This window comes from Varanus komodoensis, unplaced genomic scaffold (assembly GCF_004798865.1).
Source record: "Varanus komodoensis strain SLA01 unplaced genomic scaffold, ASM479886v1 scaffold5, whole genome shotgun sequence".
NCBI classification, from domain to species: Eukaryota; Metazoa; Chordata; class Lepidosauria; order Squamata; family Varanidae; genus Varanus; species Varanus komodoensis.
The window spans coordinates 15,258,555-15,283,984 of NW_025336087.1; the positions used below are offsets into that span (position 1 = coordinate 15,258,555).

At 39.2% G+C, this 25,430-nt stretch overlaps 1 protein-coding gene across 9 annotated transcripts in view; it reads right to left on the minus strand.

The window, feature by feature from the left end:
- Positions 1-2,442: 2,442 nt before the first annotated feature.
- Positions 2,443-25,430, minus strand: part of SSBP2 (single stranded DNA binding protein 2) — a 189,867-nt gene continuing 166,879 nt past the window's right edge. For 5 of the 9 annotated variants that reach the window (XM_044446627.1, XM_044446630.1, XM_044446625.1 and 2 more), the window contains 6 exons: positions 18,483-18,537; positions 17,557-17,627; positions 16,808-16,886; positions 15,259-15,287; positions 11,301-11,399; positions 2,443-3,041 (listed from right to left, as the gene is read on the minus strand). In XM_044446627.1, the coding sequence (XP_044302562.1) occupies positions 3,012-3,041; positions 11,301-11,399; positions 15,259-15,287; positions 16,808-16,886; positions 17,557-17,627; positions 18,483-18,537 (363 nt within the window). In that variant the 3' untranslated portion in view covers positions 2,443-3,011. Of the gene's footprint in view, positions 3,042-11,300; positions 11,400-15,258; positions 15,288-16,807; positions 16,887-17,556; positions 17,628-18,482; positions 18,538-23,987; positions 24,096-25,430 lie in introns of all 9 variants that reach the window. The other 4 variants (XM_044446623.1, XM_044446621.1, XM_044446622.1 and 1 more) reach the window with 1 other exon arrangement.

Genomic DNA, 25,430 nt, shown 5'->3' on the forward strand with positions numbered 1-25,430 from the left:
CATAGAGCCCACCAAAACTTATTCTCTCCTTCTGCCATTACATTTCCATTCTTCCTGATAGCTCAGCTATCTCAGGCATTGAAACAGTATTCATATAATTATACTCTGCATTAGCTTTACTTGATTACTGTTTTCAAAAGATAGGTCATACTTCACTAGTACAACTAGATATCTAGAGATGTCTTTGGAGCATTCCTAGAGAGGCACAGATATAAATCCACAGTTTTTCAGGATGTATAAGTAGGATCCAGAAGGAAGGTATTATTCTAACCATACATCACCTTTTAAAAACAACAGATAGTTACTATGTGACAATTTCATATTTTGGCCTCTGCTGGAATAACTCCATCAATACTGCTAGGGAAGAAATGGACCTAAATGGCAGCTAAATGACCCTAACACATACTTCCTTTTCTTAACATTATGGCATGCATAGGACTGTAAGACATATAGTATGTGTAGAAGTTCAGCTTGCTAGGAAAAGAAATCACCTTATTTTGATTTTGTCCTTTCTATTACCAGCCTGTATAGACAAAAAGTTTATAACCACCCAAGTTAAAACACAATTTACAGATAGCAGTGCCTTAGATGTTCTGTGCACAGCATCCAGAGCATGTACTTTATGAAGCTTACTGGAAACATGTATATTTCAATAACAAAAGTGGAAAATTAGCCACTAAGTCACATGCATAAAATGAATGGCTGAAAAAAAAAATCATTTCGGATGGTGGGGGGGTTGCTTTCAATGAAATGCTGATCAGGCTCTTTGATCCAGGAGGAGTTGCCATGAATGGAAAGGAGAGGGAGGCTATTTTTCAAATTCCCATTGTCTTGCAATCACCTTGTCTATTGTTCCAGAGGGTTCCCAATAACTTGGGGCAGATTTGAAGGGAAGGTTGAAGTGGTTGCATGGAGAAGGGGAAAGCAGTGGAAATCACCTCCTCTCCATTTCTGCTAATGGAAACTTCTACGAACAAAAGGAAATCAGTGGATACAAGTCAGTATTATTATCTTGCTCCAAGTACTCAATAAGGAAAAGAGGAAGATTAAAAAAAAACATAATTTACACTTCTAAGTTAAGAGTCACAGATTTGAGTCTGTAAAACAGTAAGCACATGTGACTTTAAACATTCAAAATTGTTCAATCAGTTCTATAAAGCTCATTTAGTATAAACAAGTAGTATTTCTGTTTAAATATTTGCAGGTAAAGTTCCTACAAGAGCGACACAACTTAAGGAAACATCTTCCTTTCTCCTTAATTCAATGACAAAGATCGACCAACACCATCCACTGTTCCTTTTTCCAACGCTTTCAAGTGCAATTTCAGCATGAGGCACACTGGATATGTTGGAAATGATTTCCCCAATGTGCTCACACAGAATCAAATACATCTTCTAAGGCAATATGTTCACCTTACACATTCAGCAGAAGGAATGGTAAAGCAGTGTTCAGATAATGGAAGTTACCTGCAGAAGAATAAGATTTTAAGAACATACTACACAGCTAGAAGTGGGAACAGTTCTCTTCACGCATCATTAATTTCCAAAGAGGGGTGTCACATTTTTTTCACATGTGGAACATCTTTAAATTCTTGGTCATTTTGAACTGCAAGAGATACAAAACTGGGAGAAACGTGTGTTTGTTGGTGTTTAAGTTACTCTATAAAATTATATATATTTGTACTTAAAATGAAATAATGAGAATTAGTTGTATGGTCTTTGAAACATCCAAAGAGGTCAGACAGAATTACTAGTAACAGAAAATTAGATGTGGAGCAGTGGGTAAGATTGGTTAGTAGTGCCAATAACTATATATCTGGGAATAAGGACTAGAATTGTTTTATCCTCCTTCCCTCAGCACATCAAAAGTCGATCAGCCATTAACTTATAACAGAAAGTTGGGTTAGGATGTAAGTAGCCTTGATTGTTGTGGATTGTTAGAAAAAGCATGTTGCAGCGTTTTAAATTAATTACTACTCCTATGGAAGATCATAGTGAATAAATTTTATTTTATTTTCTAAAGGCAGAAAGAACCTGCCATATTTATTGCTGGATACTACAGCAATCAAACCAGAGCCAACATAGCAATGTTGTATTTCTCTGCATAGATTAAGAAGTTGATATAAACTTAGACTTCCCTTGAAAACAAATATTGAAGGGTTTGCATCCTGATCCTTGACACATTACCTAGAAGTAAATCTGAATTGTATCGGTGAAGCTTACAACTATACAAGTATGTTTAAGATTGCAATATTAGGTATCTGTACAGAAACAGGGGCAAAGGATACCTACCCACCCATCCAACACATTCTCTTCTCTACTTTTGGAAAGGCAGTGGACAAGTTTTACTTGCTCAATTAAAGTAATGCATTTCTTCTGTTTCTTGAGACAGTGTAGTTTTCAATTCACATGATTATTGGTATCAAACACAACTTTATGAAAGCCCTCTTATAAGTAGTTTTATTCCTATTCATTATGGCAAACAATGACAAAAAACAACTTATCTGAGATCTTCTTAAAAAAATAACTTACAAAGCAGTGATATACACAGCACAAAACAGTTCAGATGGGGAGAGGGAAGCAGTTCTTTTAGTAGTTAAAATGTAAACGTGAAAAAAGATGGAATAAAAGTCCCTATTTCTTATTTCTACTTAAGATGTCATGTGATAATATTTTACAATGTCCTGCAGGTCTATATATGTATGTGCGCATATCTATGTCTCTGTAACACACACATACATACACCTATCCCTACATATACATACACAGATAACTGTTTGCAGTTCAGTCTTGGGCAGCTCTGATATGCCACAAATTATAGATGATGAAATCAGATCAGGACCCACTTTCTTCACAAAACTGGAAAGATGGATGGGGGAAAAATGATGGGTCCAATTGTGGCAGAGATCTTTTCTGTTAAACTGTACACAGGGATGAGTAAATTTTCTTCTTTAGTAGCTCTCTGGAGAGGGCCAACTCAGTGCAGCCTTCACGAAGAGACTTGGTAATGGATCACACACTCATTGTCATGCTGGGGGAGTACTGAAAAATAGGAATCCACATTTTAGCAGCAAATAATTCACTAGGCTACAATTGCACTTGTGACCCCAGTCAAAATTTCATGTAAAGTTCATGCGTGCATATCTAGCTTTTTAATAAACACAGCTATCGTATGGAATATGGGATAATATATTGCCTGCCTACCATCATTTTAAACGTCATATAAGCAGTCCCTGATTAGACTGAACACATATGTTGCAAAGGGACATATTAAGCAATACACAAATACCAAGGTAACTATTTTGTGGATGCAGGAATCCCTTAAATGGAGCTCAGAAAATCATAGAATAATAAAGTTGGAAGGGTCAAAAAAGGCCATCAGGTCCAACCCCCTGCTATTGCAGGTCACTCAGATGACTGTCTGGTTTCTTTTTGAATGTCTCTACTGTGGGAGAGCCCATGACCTCTCTTGGTAACTGATTCCACTGTCATATTGCTCTGACAGTGAGGAAATTTTTCCTGGTATCTAGCCTGAAACTGGGTTGTCACAACTTGAGTTGATTGTTTCGTGTCCTATGCTGCAGTGTGAGAAAGAAGAGTTCCTTGATTCTCCACTTTGTGACATTGTTGAAGTACTGATAGAGGTGATCTACTGTAAACATACTTGTTTACAAAGATATTGTCTCTATGTCTCAACTACTGAAGAATCAGAGTTTTGATTCCACTTCATGTGTAATTTAATGAGCATATGTTTTCAGGAAAAATGTGTTTAGCTCTTCATAGCTTTGGCTCCTAGTTCTGTTTGCTTCCTTTATGATAACAATCTTGAAAGATTATCCATATTCATTTGGCCTTATTTCAGAAACATCACAGAAGGGAGACTAGCATATGTAGTTGCAACAGGATATTTACTTGTACTACTAGAGACAGACCCCAATAATTATATTACTAAAGAGTTACAAATGGAATAATTGAATTACTAACTGAATTGAAATGCCACATCAGGTCTGTCCACAGTTTTAGGTAGAACTCCTGACTAAAGATACGGATGTCTTAGCTCAAACTGATTTCAATACTTAATGGCTATACTGATAGCAACTGAAAAACCTCTGTGACATTATGATAGCATGTCAATAGCTTAATAAACTTTTGATAGTGATTTAACACATTTATTTAACACATTTTAACACATTTATTTAACTAGACTGATCCTGTATCATCTCAAAGAATTTCAAAGAATAAGCAGTGATTAAAAACCTCATTCTAGAATCAAATTATAGAATGATTTTAGAAGCTTGTTTTTTCCTCTCCCCTGTTTACAGATAATAGCAAAAAAAAAAGATCCTTAAAATCAATTAAGGGTACAATCCTAGGCATCTTTAAACAGAAAAATAAATCTACAGCAGTCCTTAAGCAATCATGGAATAAAAGGGGAGGTACTCTTATGGACCACAAATTGGTTAAAGAACAGGAGACAGAGGGTGGGACTAAATGACAACTTTTCCCACAGGACAGATATAATCAATGGAGTCCCACAGCGTTCTGTATTAGAACTAATTCTTTTTAATTAAGAATAAGTGGTGAATTGACCAAGTTTGCTGATGGTGCTACACTATTTAGGATGCTCAAACCCATAAGTGATTGTGAAGAGCTCCAAAGGGATCCACCAAGCTGGGAGAATGGACATTAAAAAGGAAAATGAAGTTCAGTATGAAAAAGTGTAAAGTAATGCATGTTGGGGCTAAGAATCCCAACTACAAGTATATGCTGATGGGATCACAAGTAGCAGTGACTGAGCAAGAAAGGGATCTTGAAGTTGTAGTGGACAGCTTGATGAAAATGTCAGTCCAGTGTGTAGAAGCTGTGTAAAAATCCAATTCCGTGCTAGACATAATTAGGAGCAGAACAAAAAATTGAACTGCCAAGATCATACTCCCCTTATACAAATTCTTTGTATGACTGCACTTAGAGTATGTGTCCCGTTCTGGTTGCCTCACCTGAATAAGGACATAATTGAACTGGGAAGCATACCAAGAAGGGCAACAAAAATTATCAGGGGGCTGGAGCATCTCCTCCATGAGGAGAGGCCACAACAACTAGGACTGTTCAGAGAAAAAGGGTGAGTAAAGGGAGACATGAGAGAGGTGTTTAAAATTATGCATGGAGTGGAAAAATGGAAAGGAAGACATTTTGCTCTCTTTCCCACAACACTTGAACGTGGAGCTATCCTATGAAACTGATTGGGAAATTCAGGAAAGTTCAGGAAAGAAGAGAAGTACTTCTTCACATGATGCATAGTTGAAATTCACTGCCATGGGAAGTGGTGATGGCCACCAATCTAGATTGCTTTAAAAAGGCAGAAAGTAATCAGTGGGTACCAGTCTTGCTGGCTGTGTGCTACTTCCTTCACCAGAGGTGGCATGCCTGCATATACCTGTTGCTAAGGAACTTGGTCAGGCAGAGGTCTTGCATCCCTCCTGTTTGAATCATCCTTGGGCTGCTGGTTTGCCACAATGTGTACAGAATGCTGAACTAGATGGACCTTGGTCTGATCTAACATGGCTTTTCTTATGTTCTTAGTCTTATTCTTACAACAACAATCCTGTGAAGTAGGTTGGACTGAGAGTCTGCAACATGCTCAAAATCACTCAGCTCCATGGCAGGGTGGGGACTAGCACCAAGATCTCCTAAGTCCAGTTCCACATTCTTAACCATTATACCACACTGGCATTGTTGTGCTGGTATAGAGCATTATGAGTTGACTGCAAGACTTTCTCAGAAAATTAGGATAATAAGATGATTGATAGCTATAGATCAAGTTTTTCCACACAGGTAGTCCCTGTTGTCATATTCTGCATGAAGCAATATCCCCATATCACATTCAGCTTGGTATCATCTTTGTTCTTTCATTGAGTCCTCATTAACAACAAGATAGCAATGTTCCTGCATTACTTAGGAATATCCTTGATTTTACTTGTACACTATTACCCTTCCAACACAGTAGTTTTTTGAACTGCTTCTTTGTTGTTAACATCAGAAATAAGATGTTTGTCCTGATCTGTAGTTTTCTGCTCCTTTGCAAATATTTAATAGCTTGAGAATTAGCAGATGCTTGGTAGCATAATTCCATATTATTTTTCATCAGGATGCCAAACAGATCCATATATACTTTTATGAAGTTGGACACAATTGCAAAATGGTATATCTACAGAAAACACCACTAGTGTTTTGATTTCAGCACTGAGTATTTTCAAGTTATGCAGTTTGATTGGAAAAACTCTCAGTAGCAGAGCACAGTTGCTTAAACAATGTATAAATAGTGTATCCAACCACTACTATCAATAGTGTATCCAATCACAATCATTCAAGGCAATCTTGTTATACACTTGGTATTATCGTGCTTTCAGTAATCGACAAGATGTGCATTATGGCCTCCTTGTATTTTTGCATTAATGTGTTTGCAGCAAATTTCCATTCAAATGCAGCTGGAATAATATGCAGCCTTTCCTCATATTGTCACAATGCTCTTGTCACAATGCTTTCATCTTGTTATGAAATACACCAATAAACTGCAGACCAATTTATTCCAGAGAAGCTTGGTTTGTCTTGAGTGTTTGTTCTTGATCAGGTTTTTTGTAGCAGAGAGCTTCTCTGTAGCAGATCCACACCTCTGGAATGGGTTGCCATCAGGAGAACATTAAGGGGTTTTTTTTAGGAAAGCCCTAAATATGTGTTTATTTTCTGTGGTGTTTCCCTGATTTTGTTGAATTATTCTGTTTTGCAGGTGCAATTTTAGTATGGTAAACATTATTGGTACTGTTTGCTATCTCATCATTATATCAGTTTTTTACCATATGGAATTGTATAATTATAAACTGGCTCAGGATGGCACTTGCCCTGAAAGGCATCCTAGAAATATTTTGAATAAAGTAGCTGCATCATTACTAGTCAATATGTGGGAAGACAGCTGATAGAGTTAACCCAATCATAAGACAAGAATTATGGCATCTGGAAATTGATGTCACTTACAAATATACCCTACTTTGATAAAATGCAGAAAAAATACAATTTTGTTGGGAGAGTACCATACATCAGTGGTGGGGAAACTTGAAACTGTTTTCCAGCTGACCCATGAAGATGTGGGTTTCCTCTGCAGAGCCTGCTCACTCCCATCTCCAATTCTGACCCCATGGACTAGCAATAATGAGAAGGCTCCCAGCATGTTGTGCCTCTTAATAACTGATAGGGCAAGCAGACTGCAGATTATTATCTCTGAACACAGATCGAAAATAACAGAGAGACTCCCTTTATCGAGCATGCTGTTCCCTGATCTAACTGTAAGTGTGGAGCTTCACTAGCCAAAATGACAACTAGAACAGTTGCCGCTGTTACTTTGCCTGGGGACTAATACGGTTAGTGACTCTGCACGGCACGCACTGCCCTCATGGGAACACTGTAGAAAGCCGGAGACTCAGCCAGCATTAAGAGGTGTAGGCACTAGTTGAGTCGATTCTCTGTATTGAGTGAGGCACAGAACTCTGTCACTCCCAGCATGCAGAAAAGTAAAATGGTCAGGGCAATTACATCACTCACTGTGGCTGCACCAACTAGCAGTAGCTGGGCATGGCCCTGTTCAATAATGTCATCCAGCCTAACTCTAAGCAGCCTAAACTTTAAACCTGCCCCCCACCCCAGCTTGGGCATTACGTATGGGTATTAAAAACAGAGGGCTAGAACCAAACCTGATCATACTTAGGGTAGAGATTCACTGAAAATAACTAATCATTGCAATACATTTTTTCCAAGCAATGCTATGTCTGTAACCAATCCCAAATCTGTAAGCCTGACATGTAAACAAGGTGGCAGACATATGAGGGGTGTTCAATGTATTCGCAGTATTGGGTTGATTTGCTATTGATGTGGGTAATTTAATTATTTCATCAGCTAATGACACTATCTGAGAGTATATATGCAAAATTTCAAATAAGTGTGATCATTAGTTCCCTAGTAATCCTCAGTGAAAGACGACCATAATGACTGACGCAACAATGTTGAAGAAAATTGAGCACCACGCTGTGATTAAGTTCCTTACAAAACAAGGAAAAAGACAAAAAATCATTCACGAAGAGATGGTGGCCATTTACCAGGACTCTGCACCTTCATTACCTACTGTTCAAAAGTGGTCAAGTGAATTTAAAAAGGGCAGAGAAAGTATTGAAGACGACCCTTGCTTGGGTGGGCCGGTTACTGCCACTATGAAAGAAAATGTGAAAAAAAATTGAGAAACTTGTATTGGAAGGTGCCCGAATAAAAATCAAAATGTTAGCAGAGATGACAAACCTATCCGTTGGTACCAGATTTACTATTTTTCATGACCATCTTAACCTTTCAAAGGTCTGTGCAAGATGGGTGCCGCAAGTGCTCATGGCGCATCAGAAGCAAATGCGAGTCCAGTGCTGTAGGGAGTTTTTAGAGCTCTGTGATGAAGATCCATCAAGTATTTTCAACCGGATTGTTACTGGAGATGAAACCTGGGTTCATCACTACAACCCTGAAAGTAAGCAGGAGTCCATGCAGTGGCATAAAAGAGGTGCTGACCCTCTGAAGAAATTCAGAGTCACTCCATCAGCCAGAAAAATCATGGCCACAGTGTTTTGGGACTCAAAGGGAATTTTATTGAGTACACGAAAAAAGGTGCAACCATAAACACAGCTTCTTACGCAACCACTCTGCGTAATATAAGAGAAGCAATTAAAGAAAAAAGGTGGGGAAAACTGACCACAGGTGTGTTGCTTCTTCACGACAACGCGCCTGTTTTAGAAGGCTGGTGTGCAAGACTATGGTTTCGAAAAAATAAACCACCCACCCTATAGCCCAGACCTGGCCCCCAGTGACTACTACCTATTCCTGAATTTAAAAAAAGATCTTTGTGGAAAGAGATTTTCTGTCAATGAAGAGCTCAAGGCGGCAATTAACGCACATTTTTTAGACCAGGAGGAAGGGTATTTTTTACAGGGAATTGAAAAGTTAATTTCTAGTTGTAATAAGTACATTGAAGTTATGGGGAATTACAGTGAAAAATAAAAATTATTTCAATTTATTATTTCTTTTTCTTCATGCTGATACTGAGAATACATTGAACGCCCTCGTATGAGTAATATTTGCATAGTTACAGGCTCAGTGGGTAAATGTTGATGTGTAGTATGCACTAGACACACCTATGCTTTAAGTTCTGTAAAACTATTCTATCTGTAAACAAAATCTGAAAAAAGGATCTCTTTCACATATTATAAACACTTGTTCAAGGTTTAGTTTGCATATTTGCGATATGGTTCCACTATTTCATTACAGTAGGAAACTGTCCTAGTCTTCATTAGGCAAACTGTGTAAAAGTTACAGCTTTAAATTCCCAACCCAGCAGGATAGACAGATCAGCTTTAGGCCTGTTTCTTTATTTGCATCCTGATAGTAAACTGCAGAAATTTTTTCAGAGGACATTTAGAGCAAGTATTACAGGGCTATTGGCCAAATCTATTGAGAAAAAATTTCAGGTGGTGAAAAGGAGGTCTTCTAGATTGTCCTCTGAAAAATATCTGCAGCCAGAGTGGCATAGTACCTTCTTAAATTCCCAATTTCTGTGTAGGACAAAGCCTTCTTTTCTTTGAACATCTGGTAAATTCCAAGGAATCAGATGTTCAAGGAATGGCTTTCCCAGTTCTTATAGAACACAAGGTGGCTGGTGGGTGCTGAAGGCTATGCCCTTCCTTCTTTTTTGTTTCATTTTATGTACAGTCTCAGCAGGAATGGAATGAAAGTACATCATCTCAAATAGTCATTTCCCAATTTCCAGGCGCATGCAGAGCACAAGTCATGGCAAAATGATAACTGAACTCTAAGTTGCCATTTAGATTTGAATTAGAGAACAAAGACAGACCATCTGCTGGACACCCAAGAGTAACAACTCCCCTTACTGTAGGCCATGAACTCCAAGAACAATGGGAATAAGATGTGTATTAACTGAGTTTATTTGACCTGAGGGGCAAAAAAATAAATAATTATTTGGATATGAAATTAACTGTCTTCTGTGAAGTTTAATTTCTATTAATGAGAACTAAATCTGCATCTATACAAATAAATTAGCACATGCAAATGTTATACAAATTGTGTTCCCCTTTTAAATAGTGCATATCCTTTTTGTGCAAGGTAATGCATAAATGGTCAACTGGTATGTTGTGTTCTAGGTTGTAATACACTGGACAGGTAAAATTAGAAGCTTCTTTTAATCTTGAGAATATGTATCAGATGTTATCATACTGAATGAAGGCAGCTATTTGCATATTCTCTCTCTCTCTCAGACACACACACACAGAGGGAGAGGGAGATTAATTTGCTTAATAATAATGTAGAGAAATATGCAATTAGGGCCCTGTAAGAGGAAAAGCTGCTGGAAGGGCAGGGCATTTGGAATGCCTTACTGTGTGTAAGGAAAGGGATAAGTATCCTCTCCCTTCAGTATCCTTCTCTTTCTCCAAATTTTTATTTATTTATCGATTTACATCCTGCCTTTTTCCTACAAAGAGCTCAAGGCAGCTTACATCTCCTCCTCCATCTTATCCCCACAACAATAACCATGTGAGGCAGGTTGGGCTGAGAGTCTGTGACTGGCCCAAAGTCACCCTGTTGGCTCCATGGCTGAGCAGAGACTAGAACCCATGGAGTCCTAGTCCATGCTCTTAACCACTACACCACACTGGCTCTCCTAGAAGTAGCTTATTTCCTTCTTTAAAATGGTCATGTGAGTAATGTTATGTATGCATGTTTAGTGCTAGCTAGTACCTTAAATTCAAATTGTGGATTAGATTATGAAAAAACTCTTCTAAAACTGAAAAATTGATGTATAGTGTAATCCTCTGCATGCTTTTCCAGAATTATTTCCTTCTGGATTCTTCTAGTAAGTGGATTTAGGATTCCAACTTTACCATCATAATTGTTGTAAAGCCAAATTTGAATATAATTATGAAGGACACCAAAGTACTGCCTAAAAATGATATTTCTTAAAAGTATCATGACCAATAACAGTGGGTAAAAGCAGACATGCTTGACAATTACCAAAAACAATGTATTTGAATTAATTTCTTTCCAAGTGGGATATGCTGCCTGAAACTGCTAAGATATTTCAAACTTATCGGTATTGATATACATGGACATGGTTAACTATTATGCTTAAAAATCTAACTTAGAGCTGAACATTGGTTAAAACCATTTAAGTTAAATAACAACCAAATATAAAAAAGTACTTACACTTTCGTTCTGAAAGGGGTTTAAAAAGTTTCCTCCCATTTCGCCATCATCTCGAGGAGTCCCGGGCTGATTGCTCATGCTCATATTACTGGGAGAGTTCTGTTTGAACAGAACACAGCACAGTTTAAAAGTAACATCAAGAATATATACTCAAATTCATTTGTGAATGTTTCGGAACAGCCACTGAAGTTTACGCAATGGGGGTGTTCACTCATAATGTGAAGAGCTTTTGCACAGTTACCTTTCTTACCTTATGTCGTATGTTTGCACATTTACAAGTTAATTACTCATGAGTAGTCTCCACATGCCTCCATCTTCCCTCCAAATGACAGCACATACTCCATCAGACCCCATGGCTGGGAACCAATCTCAGTGCACTGCTTCTGCCTGCATCTCCCTCATTGGCCTGCATGCTCCCCTGGGCATGTTCCCAATTGGCTACTGCTTTTTGATGCCGCTCTGTGGAGCGGCAGATTACTCATTAGAGTACCATAGCTGTCCCCATGGTTGTGCTGTCTCTCCCAGCAGATGTCCTCCCGTGCCCAGCCAGATAGTCCACCTACCTTCTGCCTGGCCAACCACCTGCCCACATGCTGCTTGGTTAATCACACCTCTAACTGCCTCCTGGTGGGTAACCAAGATGCCTGTTCTGACATCCTGGCATGACAACGCCACCATGTCCCTGCAGCACACACTCACATGAGAGGAAACAGTGGGAAGGGACAGTGCACACTTGCATGGGTGGCCACACCAGGCAGGGGCATCCCAGACAGGTATCTCTGCAAGCTGGCCAGGAGGCAAGTAGTGGAAGATCTGGCTGGGCACCAGGGAATGCACACCAGGAACAAGGACAGGGAGCATGGGGACAGCCAAATTAGTCCTCTATCTGCTGGTAACTCAGCTGCTGCTAGACAAACAGAGCAGTGGAAAATGGACTTGCTGCTGAGCTTGCTGGCTGAAACGGGGAAACCATGAAAAAACAATGTAACCAATTTCACATATAATGAGAAGCAATGCTGATATGTGGAGATCTTAGAACAAACTGTTCTCTGTGATGATTCACAGTAACCAAACATTTTACCATGTTTCTGGTGCTGACATATCATGGGAAGCCATTCCTGTCATGGCTTGTCACTGCATGGGAATACGGGCTGACAAATTTAATGATGAAAATAGAAATCCCAGGAGCATCACAATGTTGCACTTTTGCCTCAATTCTCAATGGTGGTCCAAATGCAGAAATAAATTTCCAAGCATATATATTCTTTATTTGTTCCCCTGGATACAGAGGAATACTACCTGGGGACAAGAGTTCTACCTCTAATATCTACATGTATTAACAGCCCTGGTGACACTTATCATCTATTTGATGAGTAGGGCTGATGGTTGAACTTGTGCATCCTTCTGTCCAAAAAATAAACAGAGCTTGAGATAACTGAGTCAATCACTGACACAGCCAATCACTTTTGATGGAAAGTGAAGTTAGATCTTTGTGCATCACATCAGCTAAGCATCTACACAAAGCAGCATCTAGACCAGATATGTGCATATCATATTGCATGAATGATATGCATACATATTTCCATAGTTTATAGAAAGGCCTGAATGCTTTTTACTTCATGAAATGAATTTTGAAATGTATCTCATGTTGGAATTTTAAATGGTATTAGCATAAGCCGCTGAAATAAGACACCTCTTCTGGCTATAAACCAAAACAGGAATACCCATTGCTTGAAGTCAATTTAAAGGTATGCAGCAACGAGATCTAATGCCAGTGTAATGAATGATTTCAATTCCTTAAAGGATTTTAAAGGATTTTGTATCTCTCCCCTCAGCCTTCCATGTGTGAATTTCTGATGCTATCCTTATTCATGGTCAAGTGTGAATGACCAACAAGTTTACACATCATGCTGAACTGTGGCTTTGTGTGATGCGTAGAAGCAAGAATAAGCCACAGTGAGACCTGGGTACATGTGTCTCCCCTCTTCTTACCAAAGGTGTTAAGAATTATCTCTTGGTTAGCCACAGCTTCCCATGTTGTTCAACTAGGAACCTGCATTAACATTAACTATATTTGACATGTTATAAATTAACTAGTTAATGCTAATCCCAGTTTGTCACTCCAGGTATAACATACTGCAGCTAAGGGAAAGCACAAGCTTCTGAACTCTCCTCCAGGCACAGAAGGAGAGAAGGAGTACATGGACCTGAACCTCAAGGCAACTTGTTCCTACTGTCCACATCATGATAAATCAGTCATAACTCAACAACAAATCTTGTGACTTCACTTATTGGAAGACAGATAAGCCATTGTGCCTGATATACACATCATCCTGAACATTTAGCTAAACATTTGTTTTATAACTACATTGTCTCATTCACAAGAACACAGATTTTTCTTCCAAAAATTGTGGGATAATGTGACATGCAAACTGGCATTATCAGTATAAAATTTAACCACAGTAAATCCTAATCAGGATTTCAAGCTAGCTTAAATCCTTGGTTAAGAGCAAACTCTGGCTAATGTTATTCCTGTCTCAAGTAGGAATTCACTTATGAGTTCCTCAGCTAAAAAAGAAGTCTAGAAAGGAGATCTACATTCTTATCATTTGTAAGAAATATCACAAAATAAACAATTAAAGCTAAATTTCATGTGTGTTATTCTAAATTAAGTCCCATTTATTTCAATAGGTCTTCCCAAAGTAGATAACACTGGCGACAATTCATAGTCAAGTATTCTGAACTGAAAAGACTACTGATGGTTGGGGAGGGGAAGGGAAGGGAAGGGAAGAAACAAACTACCTGTGTGTATGCCAGACTGTCTGAGGGTTGGCCTTTCTCCTCCCTCATCTTTTTGCTTGCACTTATCATGGTAACAGCAGAAACAACTTGTATTAAAGGAATGTACACTGACTGTCATATCAGGATGCTGTAGAATAGCATGGCCAGGTTTCAGGATTCCAAGACTAACTTTGTTTTTATTAAAATCCTCAGGTTGACTAATCATGCCCAGCTGGAAACCAGGCCCAGCTGACAGCAGAAGGGCAAAAACCATTGAAAATGGTGGCTCAGCAGCACCTAATAAGCCTTACACTGGAGCCTTACTCAGTTATTACAAGTGCTGAAAAAGTGTACACATGAAGCTCTTCCTGCTGCAGACATTTGAGCTATACATATAGGTGTTTTGGGGCAGGACTACATTTAGATAGAGCTATTCAGCACAGCCCTACTCATCACTTATTTTTATACCTGGATTAGAGCTTGGGATAATCCACAGATTCTAAAGATCAATAATTACAATAGTTATATGGACGTTGTTGCTAGTTTTAAATAATTGGCAGAAATAACTGGGAGTCTGAAACCCTTGCTGATCTAGCACAGTAATCTACCAAGAGATCCCAGTTCACTTTCTGCCTATCCTGTTGTAGTGTCTATCTCCCTGGAACACCTCTCCCATGAAAATTAAGTCTGACCTAGAGAGCAACAAGGCGAGACTACATGATTTTCCCATGTACTGGACTTTATAGTGTTTCATTCCTTTTGAACTTGGGATGAATTCAAAAATGGTTTGCAAGATACTATATTGGTGGTGGTAGGTGGGAATACTTGCAGTTTCAAGATGATGAGGCAAATATTTTTTTTACATGTGATAAAGCCCGTGGGTGTACCTAAAGTAGTTGTCTGGATCATGATGGCCTATGTTTATGTCACCAGCACTGAATTTAGCTAATTGTGGTCTAACATAATCACACATAAAACAGAACAACAGATAAAGCCCCACAGTATATTAAAGGAAATCAATAAACAAATTCCTTAACATAAGCTGTTATTTCCATCCAATAAATTATTATTATTACACAATACCCTTAAATAACTATTTCACTTTAAAATAATTTTAACAACCATAATGAATATGTTTAGAGAAAATCAGTTTGCTAGACATCAAAAGCATACTTACTTTGGAGATACTGTCCATGTCTCCTGAGCCTTAAATTAAAATGGATACTCAGTTCAGTCTATTCAATATTTCAGTTATTTTCCAAAAACTCAATACATCTTTTATTTTGGCACTATTATGAATTTGGCTTTTGTAATCTCATTCTCATCTAGGAGAACTCACTTTCCTCTTCAGACTTTTATCTGGAGAGTAGAACCTAAATAAATAAATAAATGTTCTACATATACCTGTCAGAACAACTTTGTTGACTGGGTGGGGTGTGTGTAAAACAAATACCCCCATCAAAACAAACAAACAAGCCCTGCTCCCATAATTTTGTCTTTATTAGTAATGTTAGTGGTCCTGTTGTGCTGGCAGCTCATGTTTTGCCATGGACTTCTCATGTAACTCTCAGTAAATGCTTTCTTGTGCTATCATGTTTGATACAGATTGCTGAAGACTTCCTGAAACACTTTAAATGACTAGCTCTCTGTATAGCAAGCACTGGGATTTCACCTGTTAGGTTTGAGCCAATATTGAGCCAATATTTGTTGGATTCTATTAAAATGATTCTATTGTTTATAGATACATAATATATTTTTATTTATTTTCTATTCTTATTTCTTAACTTCTTGCCTTTGGTTGTGATATACTGTTGGCCTAACAGTAAGTTCATGGTTGTTTGAATTCTCCTATCTCCTCAAACAAAAAAGGAAGAAGGAGAGGAGGAGAAAAAAAGTCTTTCCTCCCATTCTATTATGGTCAATCAGAGGGCCAATTCATGCAAGTACTCTGTTGGTGGGGGTGCCTATTCTCTAAGCAAAAGGACATCCAATTCATTTATTACCATTTTGTTAATCATCTATTTGCTTGTCTGTTGTAACTTCTCCATAGCAAATAGAATTATTTTGGATGAGTTCAAGGAAGAAGCTACCAGAGGGAATACAGCCTCAACTTGCATGTCTGTTTAGCTTAAACAGGCTTTCCATCTCTGGGAACTTAAATAGTCCCTCCCCTATTTAATGTCAAGTTAAATAATTGTTCCCACTCTGGATTTTTTCAGTGCTTTGTTTTTTCATCGCAATCTGAAAGTTTTATTTTATCCTAGATTGAAACATAAATTATGCTTGATGATCCTAAAATTATTCATGGTCATGATTCTATAAGGAAGGCAAAGTGAACACTTTTAACTTCCAAAAAAAAAAAAAAAAAGGAAAGGAAAGAAAATGAAATGTCCAATTTTTTGGAAAGACAAAAGTCTTTCTTTTGTCATCAACCATTACTTCAAAATTCTGGCTTGTTGGGGCTTTCTACCCATGAACTTTTATTATAACGTCTAAAACAAATACAATATAATATTAACATAATTGGATAAAACCATTAGCCCAGGCAGAAAAAATATATTGTTTGGATTGCTTTCAACCTTTTGCCAGCAATGTAAGCATCCTACTTAGAATTTTTATCTCTTTTGACTTCAGAAAAACTTGAAAAGGTGATGGAAAGCATTCAAAAGAAGTCTTCTGAACTTATTCACCAGCACAGAATAAAGAAAGTCAAGTAGTATCCTTACCTAATGATCCATTCATATGATGTGAATCCATTCCACCCAATCCACCCATAGGGCCATCAGACCCTGGTCCCATTGGAAACTGCAAAAAGTAAAAAATGTATTCTAGTATAGAATATGCTAGTGAAGAACTTATAGCAAGAGGGGAAATATGGTAAAAGATATGTGCAGAACACCTTACAACTGAAATCATAATAGGAATAACAATCATGTTTGGAATATTGGGCAAGATCAAATGTGACATGACTGGTAATGTAAATTACATTGTGCTGGCCTACGTGACCTCTAGTGCAACATCAATAGCACTTGCTAGTGTGATGGGTTTCCTTGGGAAATCCATCATGCCAGCTGACACTATTGGCATTGCACTAAAGGTCATTTATGCTGGCAACAGCATAATTTACATTAGTAGTAGGTGTTACATTAGATACAGCCCTCTGTTGTCAATATTACTATTAAATATCTCACAGTGTCAATAAGTAAAAGGCAAGAACATGACTGAAACAAGTGCACATACCTATATGAACAATACTTTTGTTAATATATTGAATGAGAGTACAGCCTTGATGCAGCAACTTCAAACCCTTTTGTATTAGTGAAAATTCAGTGAAACAATGCTGTATGTGGTAGCTGTGTCTATAATTGATTTTCTTCTGTATAAAGAACAATGCATACAACAAAAATATTTTGCATTCTGGTGCTTAGGTACAGGTTCCACAATTCAAATGTATGTATTTATTGCTGATATTTACATTAGGTCTATTGGGTCCAGGAGGTACTGCATTCATTAAAGTGTACATGTTGTCCCCAGAGTTGGTTGAATCTGAAATGAAAATATTTTTAGAAAATCAAGCACTTGCAGTGGAAAAGAATCAATGAATACAATGAACTATTATTCAAAGAGGCATTCAGATAGTGCCAATAGTACAAAAGAAGAACTCATTCTAGAACTACTTTCAGATCAGACTTAAGCATTATTGTAACAACCAATAAATCAGCTGTAGGACATTTTGCTTATAAACAGCTCTTGGCTAGACTTATTGTGAGCCAGAATTTGTTGAAGATTTTGTGTAAGTTTTAAAAGGAAAACAGAAGAAAATACTGCACTGATCCAAGTGGCAGTTTCCTTCTTTTAACATGGAAAATAACTGAATGCAGAGTGAAATCCTGATTATTTCGGCTGAAGATGACCAAAATCTGCTAATACTGGTTGCAGTAGTCATGATTATGGTCATGATTAAGTGCTCATAATTATGTAAAAATAATATCAAATTGGGACTTCTTAAAATAGAAGATCTAAAGAGGCAAAGCGAATTTTTGATGAGCTAATCAAAATCCAGACAGGATTTTCCATTTGGCAAAACCCATGGTAGCTGTTGAGTTATTTGAGGGTTATTTTTCCTTCAACTAGCCATGCTGCATGGAGTTTGGGTGATAGAACAAGCTACACCTGGATAGGTGATTAGAGAAAAGCACCCAGTATGCACTACAATATAAATAAGCTCTGCTGATTATCCATGGTGATTATGTGAACCAGGATAACCTGACATCCTGTAACTGTGATTTATCTTGGCTTTTGTATTTTGTCATGTAGATGTATTACCATTATTTTTCTTGGTGATTTTTTGGAAGTTACTAATTTACAATGTCCCTTAATTCTCTAATTAAAGTTATCTACCTGCTGGACTAGGCATGATGGGTGTTCCTGGTGGCCCTCCTCCTCCTGGTGGACCCTAAAAACCAAAACAAAACCAACTATTATCACCAGTACTGAAGTAAGCAATAAGAGCTTTTAAGAAGTTTCTCTTCTTGACAGAACAGACAGATTTTAATTAATCATCCTTCCCTTCTAATAGTGAGTTCAGATGGCTGAGGGCCTATCACATGGTTTCCAACCTGTTGCACAAGGGAATAGGATCACTCCCAGACGCTTACCCTGTTGCCTGTGAAACAGGCTTTTCCCACCTACTTGCTGCTGCCAGATATCCCCTTCCCCAGTCAGTACACCCAGTAACACCCACAGGAGCATTTGACAGCTCTAAACAATATGTGGGAACATTATTTTAGCTTTTTAAAAGCTCTTTTTCTTCTAATGCATTCTAGCCATTTTAGTTGTGTGAATCTGGTTTTTAAATTTTGTAGTTAAATTTTATGATGTAGTTTACCTGCATTTTAAATTGTATTTTATGAGTTGTCAATCATCCAGGGAGTTTCAGCTATTAGATGGTACAGAAATAATGACAACAGTTTTGCCATTTTGTTACACACATATATTGTTCCTAATATAACCACAGGAGATAGACTCGAACTTGTTGACGAACTGCAGGTCTTCAGCTACTCACAATTCAGCAATTTTGTGCTGAAATCTGTCTTTGAAGTTATAGCATTCAAAAATGGCTACCTTGAAGTCGATAGCCTGGTTCACACATGGCAGCCCAAAGCATGTGTTTTAACTAAATGGTGAGTTGCCATTGAACTGTGGGCTGCCATTATGTGAGAAGCCTTCACTTTGACTTAACTCTGGGTTAGAAATCATGAACAACCTACAGCAGGGGTCCTCAAACTTTTTCAACAGGGGGCCTGTTGAAAGGTGCTGGCAATGGGTGTGGGCCGCCAAGGTGGTGCGTGCGTTTGTGCAGGCGGGCGAGGAGGCAGGGGCGGACGCACACACAGACAGGATGAAAACAATCTCCTTGTGAGCAAGCTGCCAAACAGCAAGGCGCCAGCTTGCTTGAGCGATTGTTTTTGAGAAAACGATCTCCTTGCGAGTAAGCTGGTGCCTTGTTGTGTGCGTGCCCAGTGGTGGCTTGCTTGCAAGGAGATGATTTTCTTCGAGCGAGTTCAAACTGATCTCCCCACGAGCAAGCCGCCAGTCCAAAACCTTTATGGCAGGCCAGATAAATGGGCATGGTGGGCCAGATCCACCCCATGGCCCATAGTTTGAGGACCCATGACCTACAGTTTATAACCCAAGAAGCAGCAATGAGGTCTCTTCCTGGATGTTTCATGGTTAACAGCCATTGTTAAGCCATAGTGCAGCACCTGCATGTAACAACAACCCAACTCAGACACAATCCACAATTCAATGACATTGTTTTATTTATATTTATATTCCACCTTTTTCCTTCCAGAGAACTCAAAGCAGCCTACACAATTCTCCTCCTCCTCCCCACAATCTCGTTCTCTTAACAATCCTGTGAGAGTAGGTTGGTCTGAGAGTCTGTGACTGGCCCAAAGTGAGTTCCATGGCTGAGAGAGGACTCGAACCCAGATGACCTGAGTCCCAGTCCCAAACTCTTAATCACTACACCACATTGACTCTATTAGAAATCCATATTCTCAGGTCATCATATATGAGCCAAGCCAATAACCATGGCTGCCAGTCTTGAACAATGGAACTTCAAAGAAAGATTTCAACAAAAATTGGTTGAATTGTGAATATCTGGGTACCTGAAAGCTCCTATGGCTTAAACAGGAACAATGGACTTTTTATTATGTTACATCTTAACTTAGCTCACAACTGCTAGGACGTCTAAAGTTAGGGTGCTTTGTGAATGGCCACAGTTGATTAAGTAATTACTTCTTGTACTTTGGTCTGTACTTTCTGCAGCTCAGTTCTTTTGGCCTCACTATGTACTGTTCCATAGCCATGTGTATTTATACCAGTAAATTACAAGGAAATGTTTTGTGCTTCCAATGAAGTGAACTGTATGCCATAATAAATTTGTTAGTCTTTAAGCTGTCACTAGATTCTTACTTTTGCTGAAACTACTACCACTTGAAAAACTTAACACAGCTGCACCCTTTATATCTTGTTTGCTAAAGCATTTCTCTCACATGCCAAATTTGTCATCACCTTGTAATTGTTAAGACAAGAGTAAAATGATGCACTCCATGCAGAGGATGCTTAATATCCTACAAAATTCTGATGCCAGTCTCCTTGATAAGCACATTTGACTGTATAAATATATTGAAGTTTCAAACTTGGGATACAGACTTGACAGTATTGTTACCTTGAATTCTGAGAAGTCTGGACTGTGGTCTCTTCAGCAAAATAGGAATAGATATTGACAGAAAATTCTGGGCAATATTTTCTTGCTGGGAAACTTCCATAGCTAAGCATTCGGTTGGATGAAAGCCCTCTCCTTCCTGTTCCAAGGATTATACAGGGAGGGCTCCTTCCTTATTTTGACTCCTGTGTGGCCTTGGTAAGCAAGGAGGCATTGGTCAAATGGACTACACTGACTGGGGCCCATGGGTGTGTTGTGTGAATGCACAGATGACCACTCTAAGAACAACAATTACGGGTGAGCAACCTTTCTTCTTCATGGACTCTGTGCATCATACATATGGGTGACTAGCAAGTTTACTTTGAGAAGGATGAAGGGATGGTGTTGTCACTGAGGATGGAGGAGAGGACTGCTCTGCTGAAGGAGCAGTTGGCCCTTGTGTGGACATCCAGCCTGTAGTGTTTAATGAACACTGAGGGTGTGGACAATGTGGTAGCCCTGCAGACTTCTTGTAGGGGGATCTCTGAGAGGAGGGCCATGGACATGGCCATTGCTTATGTGGAGTCAGCCCTGTGGGGAGTTGAAAGCCTACTATCTTGTATGCCTGGGAAAGGGTGCTCATAACCCAGTTCACCAATCTCTAAGCAAAGAGAGGATCGCATTTGTTCTGTCACCCATAGCAGATGAGGAGTGAGCAACAGAAGGATATGGTTCTGGAACAATAGAAAGTGAGGGTCCTCTAGATGTTTAGTGAGTGCAGGTAGACTCCATCAGGTTGGCAGGAGTGGCGAAGAAGGCTGGGAGGATGATGTTTTGGTTAAGGCAGAATCCAATATGACCTTAGAGAAAAAACTTGAATCTGGCTGGGACACCACCTTCCACTGTCTCTGTGGAAGAAGAGGAAGGAAGGGTCTACTCAGAGGGTGCACAGCTCACTGCTACAGTTAGTCAACGGGATGACCCCTGGAAGGTGACCTTCCAAGGAAGGAGACAGGGTTTGGCTGTGGCCAGTGGCTTGAAGAACCTCATGCGGTATGAACAAGAAACTCCATGCTGCACGCAGGGGCAGATCATACGAGTCAGGTGTCTTCCAGACTGAAATTCTGGTGATATGCAAAGGTGGTGAAGGCATTCTATTTTGCTAAGTAGGGCCACCTTGTGGGATGGTTTTAGGGCTGTACTGAGGGTGGACTTTACTTCCTGAGGGAAGGTCTCTGCCATGGCATGATGTGGCACATCATGAGCTACAGGATCTTGATGCTGGTGGGAAGAACTTGGCCTTGGCTTTGTGCAGCTGAAGGAGCCAGGAGAACCAAGGTTGTCTTGGTCACTATGGGGCAGAATGCAATCTGTCCTATCCTTCCTGATCAAGGATGGGGGGGGGGGAGATGTAGAACAGGGTTCCCTGCCATAGGAGGAGAAAGGTGTCCTCCAGAGAGCTGGTTCTTTGAAAGTAGAGGTTTGTGCAGGTTGTGGCAAAAAGGTTGACTGAAAGTACACCCCATGTGTCAAAGAGGTTGTGGACAGTCTTGGTGTTCAGCTGCCACACATGTGTCAAGGCTCATGAGACTGATCTGCAAAAGTGTTGCGCATGCCTGCCACATGAAAGGCTGTGAGGGTTACATTCCTGTCAATGCATGAATCCCAAATTCTGACTGCCAGTTCTGTCAGCGAGATGGACCAGATTCTCCCTGTTTGTTGATATAAAATGACATGTTTGTGTTGTCTGTGGTTATCTGGATGTGGTGTCCATGTAGGAAGGGCTGAAAGGTAATCAGGACTTTGTGGACAGCCAGCATCTCCAGGAAGGTGATGACAGCCAAAATCTAACAGGTAGAACTCAATTCCACAGTTAGCTGGCTCATTAACTTGATCAATGTTTCTTGCTAACCATCTCTACATTACCCGTTTTGTGTCACAAAACCAGTCCTGGCTGACCAACTTTAACATAATCAAAGACTGTAGTTAGAAGCCGCTCTTCTTGATTTGTTGGGAAGGGAAAAGAGATTGGTGTGAGAGAGACCAGCTCATGACATTTATAATCTTTTAGCCTAACATATTGGTTTCAATGCATGGTGCATTTGTTTGCATGGAAGAGCCAACCTGCATTTTTAAATGGAACTGGGCAGACACAGTTTTACTGCTGCAGCTCTAGAAATGAAGTCTTTTTCCAGACCTGGTAGGAAGTTTTAGCCTTTTATAGTAACAATTTCCTGCAGGGTTGATAGAAGAGTAATAAAACATCTGGCTCTCAGAGATAAGATGGTAACTCTGTGGCTGGACTGTACATTTGCTTAGACGACTTGATACTGCTAAACAAATACCTACTACAGGATTTGCTGCACTCTGCTTTCTAATAGCTGTAGAAGCCTCTCTCATCACCTATCCTGTGTTTTACTTTTTATGAAACTCCACTCTGCATTTTTTCTGACACTTTCCAATTACTGTTTAATCTCAAGCACTACTCCATGGGATGGTCTGTCTGGTTTTTGTCTGCAACTTGAACAGTATCAGAGTACTGTTTTCCCTTATCACATGTAGCCTTGGCTCAGCTCACTTCCCAAGATCTTTACTTTATGTTTATTGTTCTTGATTTCTGTGTTGTTCTGGTCTGTATGTAAGCCCCTTTCTTACTAGCCCTGGCATCTGGTCTGTATGTAAGCCCTACTGAAGTCCGGGCCCAATTCAAGTTGTTGGTTATGACCTATAAAGCCCTTAACGGCTTGGGATCTGGTTATCTAAAGGAACATCTGCATCCATATATGCCCTCCCACCCCCTACGATTGGCAGCTGATGTCCTTCTCCAGGAACCCTCCGTGAATGATATTAGGAGGGTGAGTACCCGGAGGAGGGCCTTCTCTGCAGTGGCGCCTCTCCTATGGAATGCGCTCCCCAGAGAGGTCCGCCTGGTGCCCTCATTATTTGCTTTTTGGTGCCAGGCGAAGACCATTTTATTTAAAAGTTATTTTAACTGTTAATTTATTATTATTGTATTTATAGATTTTAATATATATAGCCAAGATGGTACCAGTTTTTAAATTATTAATTGTATTTTTTATGAATGTTGTGAGCTGCCCCGAGGCTTTGTTGCGATGGGCGCGGCATGGAAATGTTTTAAATAAATAAATAAATAAATAAATAAATAAATGACTTTTAATATCTGACTGGCTCACCCAGGATGTAGATAGTTTTGAGTTAACAGCTAGATTTTGTGTCTTCAAACATGGAAGATAAATGGTCAATGAGTTTCTTGTTCCCAATGGTTCTAGAGGCATAGAAATCTGAAAACATTAAATTAACAGGCACAGTACAATTTGAATGCCTACAAATTCTCCTCCTCCTCCTCTGTATAATCTTAAAACTGCATTTATGCAGACATCCCAACTACAACATCCAATCAGCCTCTATTTTCTGTTCGTATTTAGTGATTTAGGGCCTGGCCCTTGCTAGCCGCTCCCCAAGAAACGGTCACAGGCACAAAGATCACCCTTCCACATTGCCAATTAGCATCTGACTGACATTTGGTCGAGGTGAATGACTGGTGGATATAGATTGTGAACTCAAAGATTCTGATTCAGAAGTAGAAAAAAAATCAGGGTTGGAATTTGCAGCTGAAATGCCAAGGCCACAGGACCAAGTTATAAGCCAAGCAGTCACTGAGAACTAAACAGTTTCAAGTCTGGTGATGGTGGAGGAAGTCTAGGGAATAAATAGAGAAGGCTGGTGGTAGACCTAACATCCTTAGTTCAATTATTTGGTGTCATGTGAAGAGAACTGAAAAACCTCAGATGCTCCTGGCAATTGGCCCATAATCAGCACCCTAAAGTTCTTTTTGGTTGGAAGGGAGAAAAAGTATTCTGATTGGAACCAATTTTGTACCATTAAGTGATATTTCCCTAACTGGCCAGTATGTCTTTTGTTACTGATTTTTGCAATAGTTTTGTTTACAAAGCCATTGTTTAAAATGACATTAGGGACTCTCTATTTTACACTGAAAAATTTATTAGTCATGGGAAATTCACTGGATAAATGGAGGTAGGGTGGAATGCTCCTATATCTGTGGTTACAGTCTGGGAAAAATACCTTAACAACAAGTAAACAGGCCAGCTGAGGAGAGGGGTTAGAAAGTTCAGATCTCTTCTTTCTACTGATTTTTCTCTCAAACAGAGGTTCCTGATTGTCTAACAGCTTTTCCTCACATCTGGCAGCACTTTTGCTGAATGCCATGTCAGTTCAAAACAAAATCTCCATGGTTTGATTGTGGATGAGAGGGTTGACTTGATTTCTGTTCATTTCTGAGACTTTAGTGGGAGAAATGGGAGGGATTACTCTCTCTAACCTATGTCCTTTCTGTGTATACAGTCCAGCATCAACACAGACTTGAAGGTTAGTGATGAGGGTTGCGATGGTCTACAATAATTTTATCTGTCTCTCTAGTTCTCTTCTTTTGAGTGCCAAATTTGACATTTTATATCTTCTTTTGGGTAAGTGGGACAGATTACTGTATATACTGGCCTATCACATGATTCGCATATAAGACGAGGTCAATACTTCAGGCTGTTTTTCTAGTGTTTGTCATATAAGATGGCCATCAATTTTTGATTCACTATCTTCTG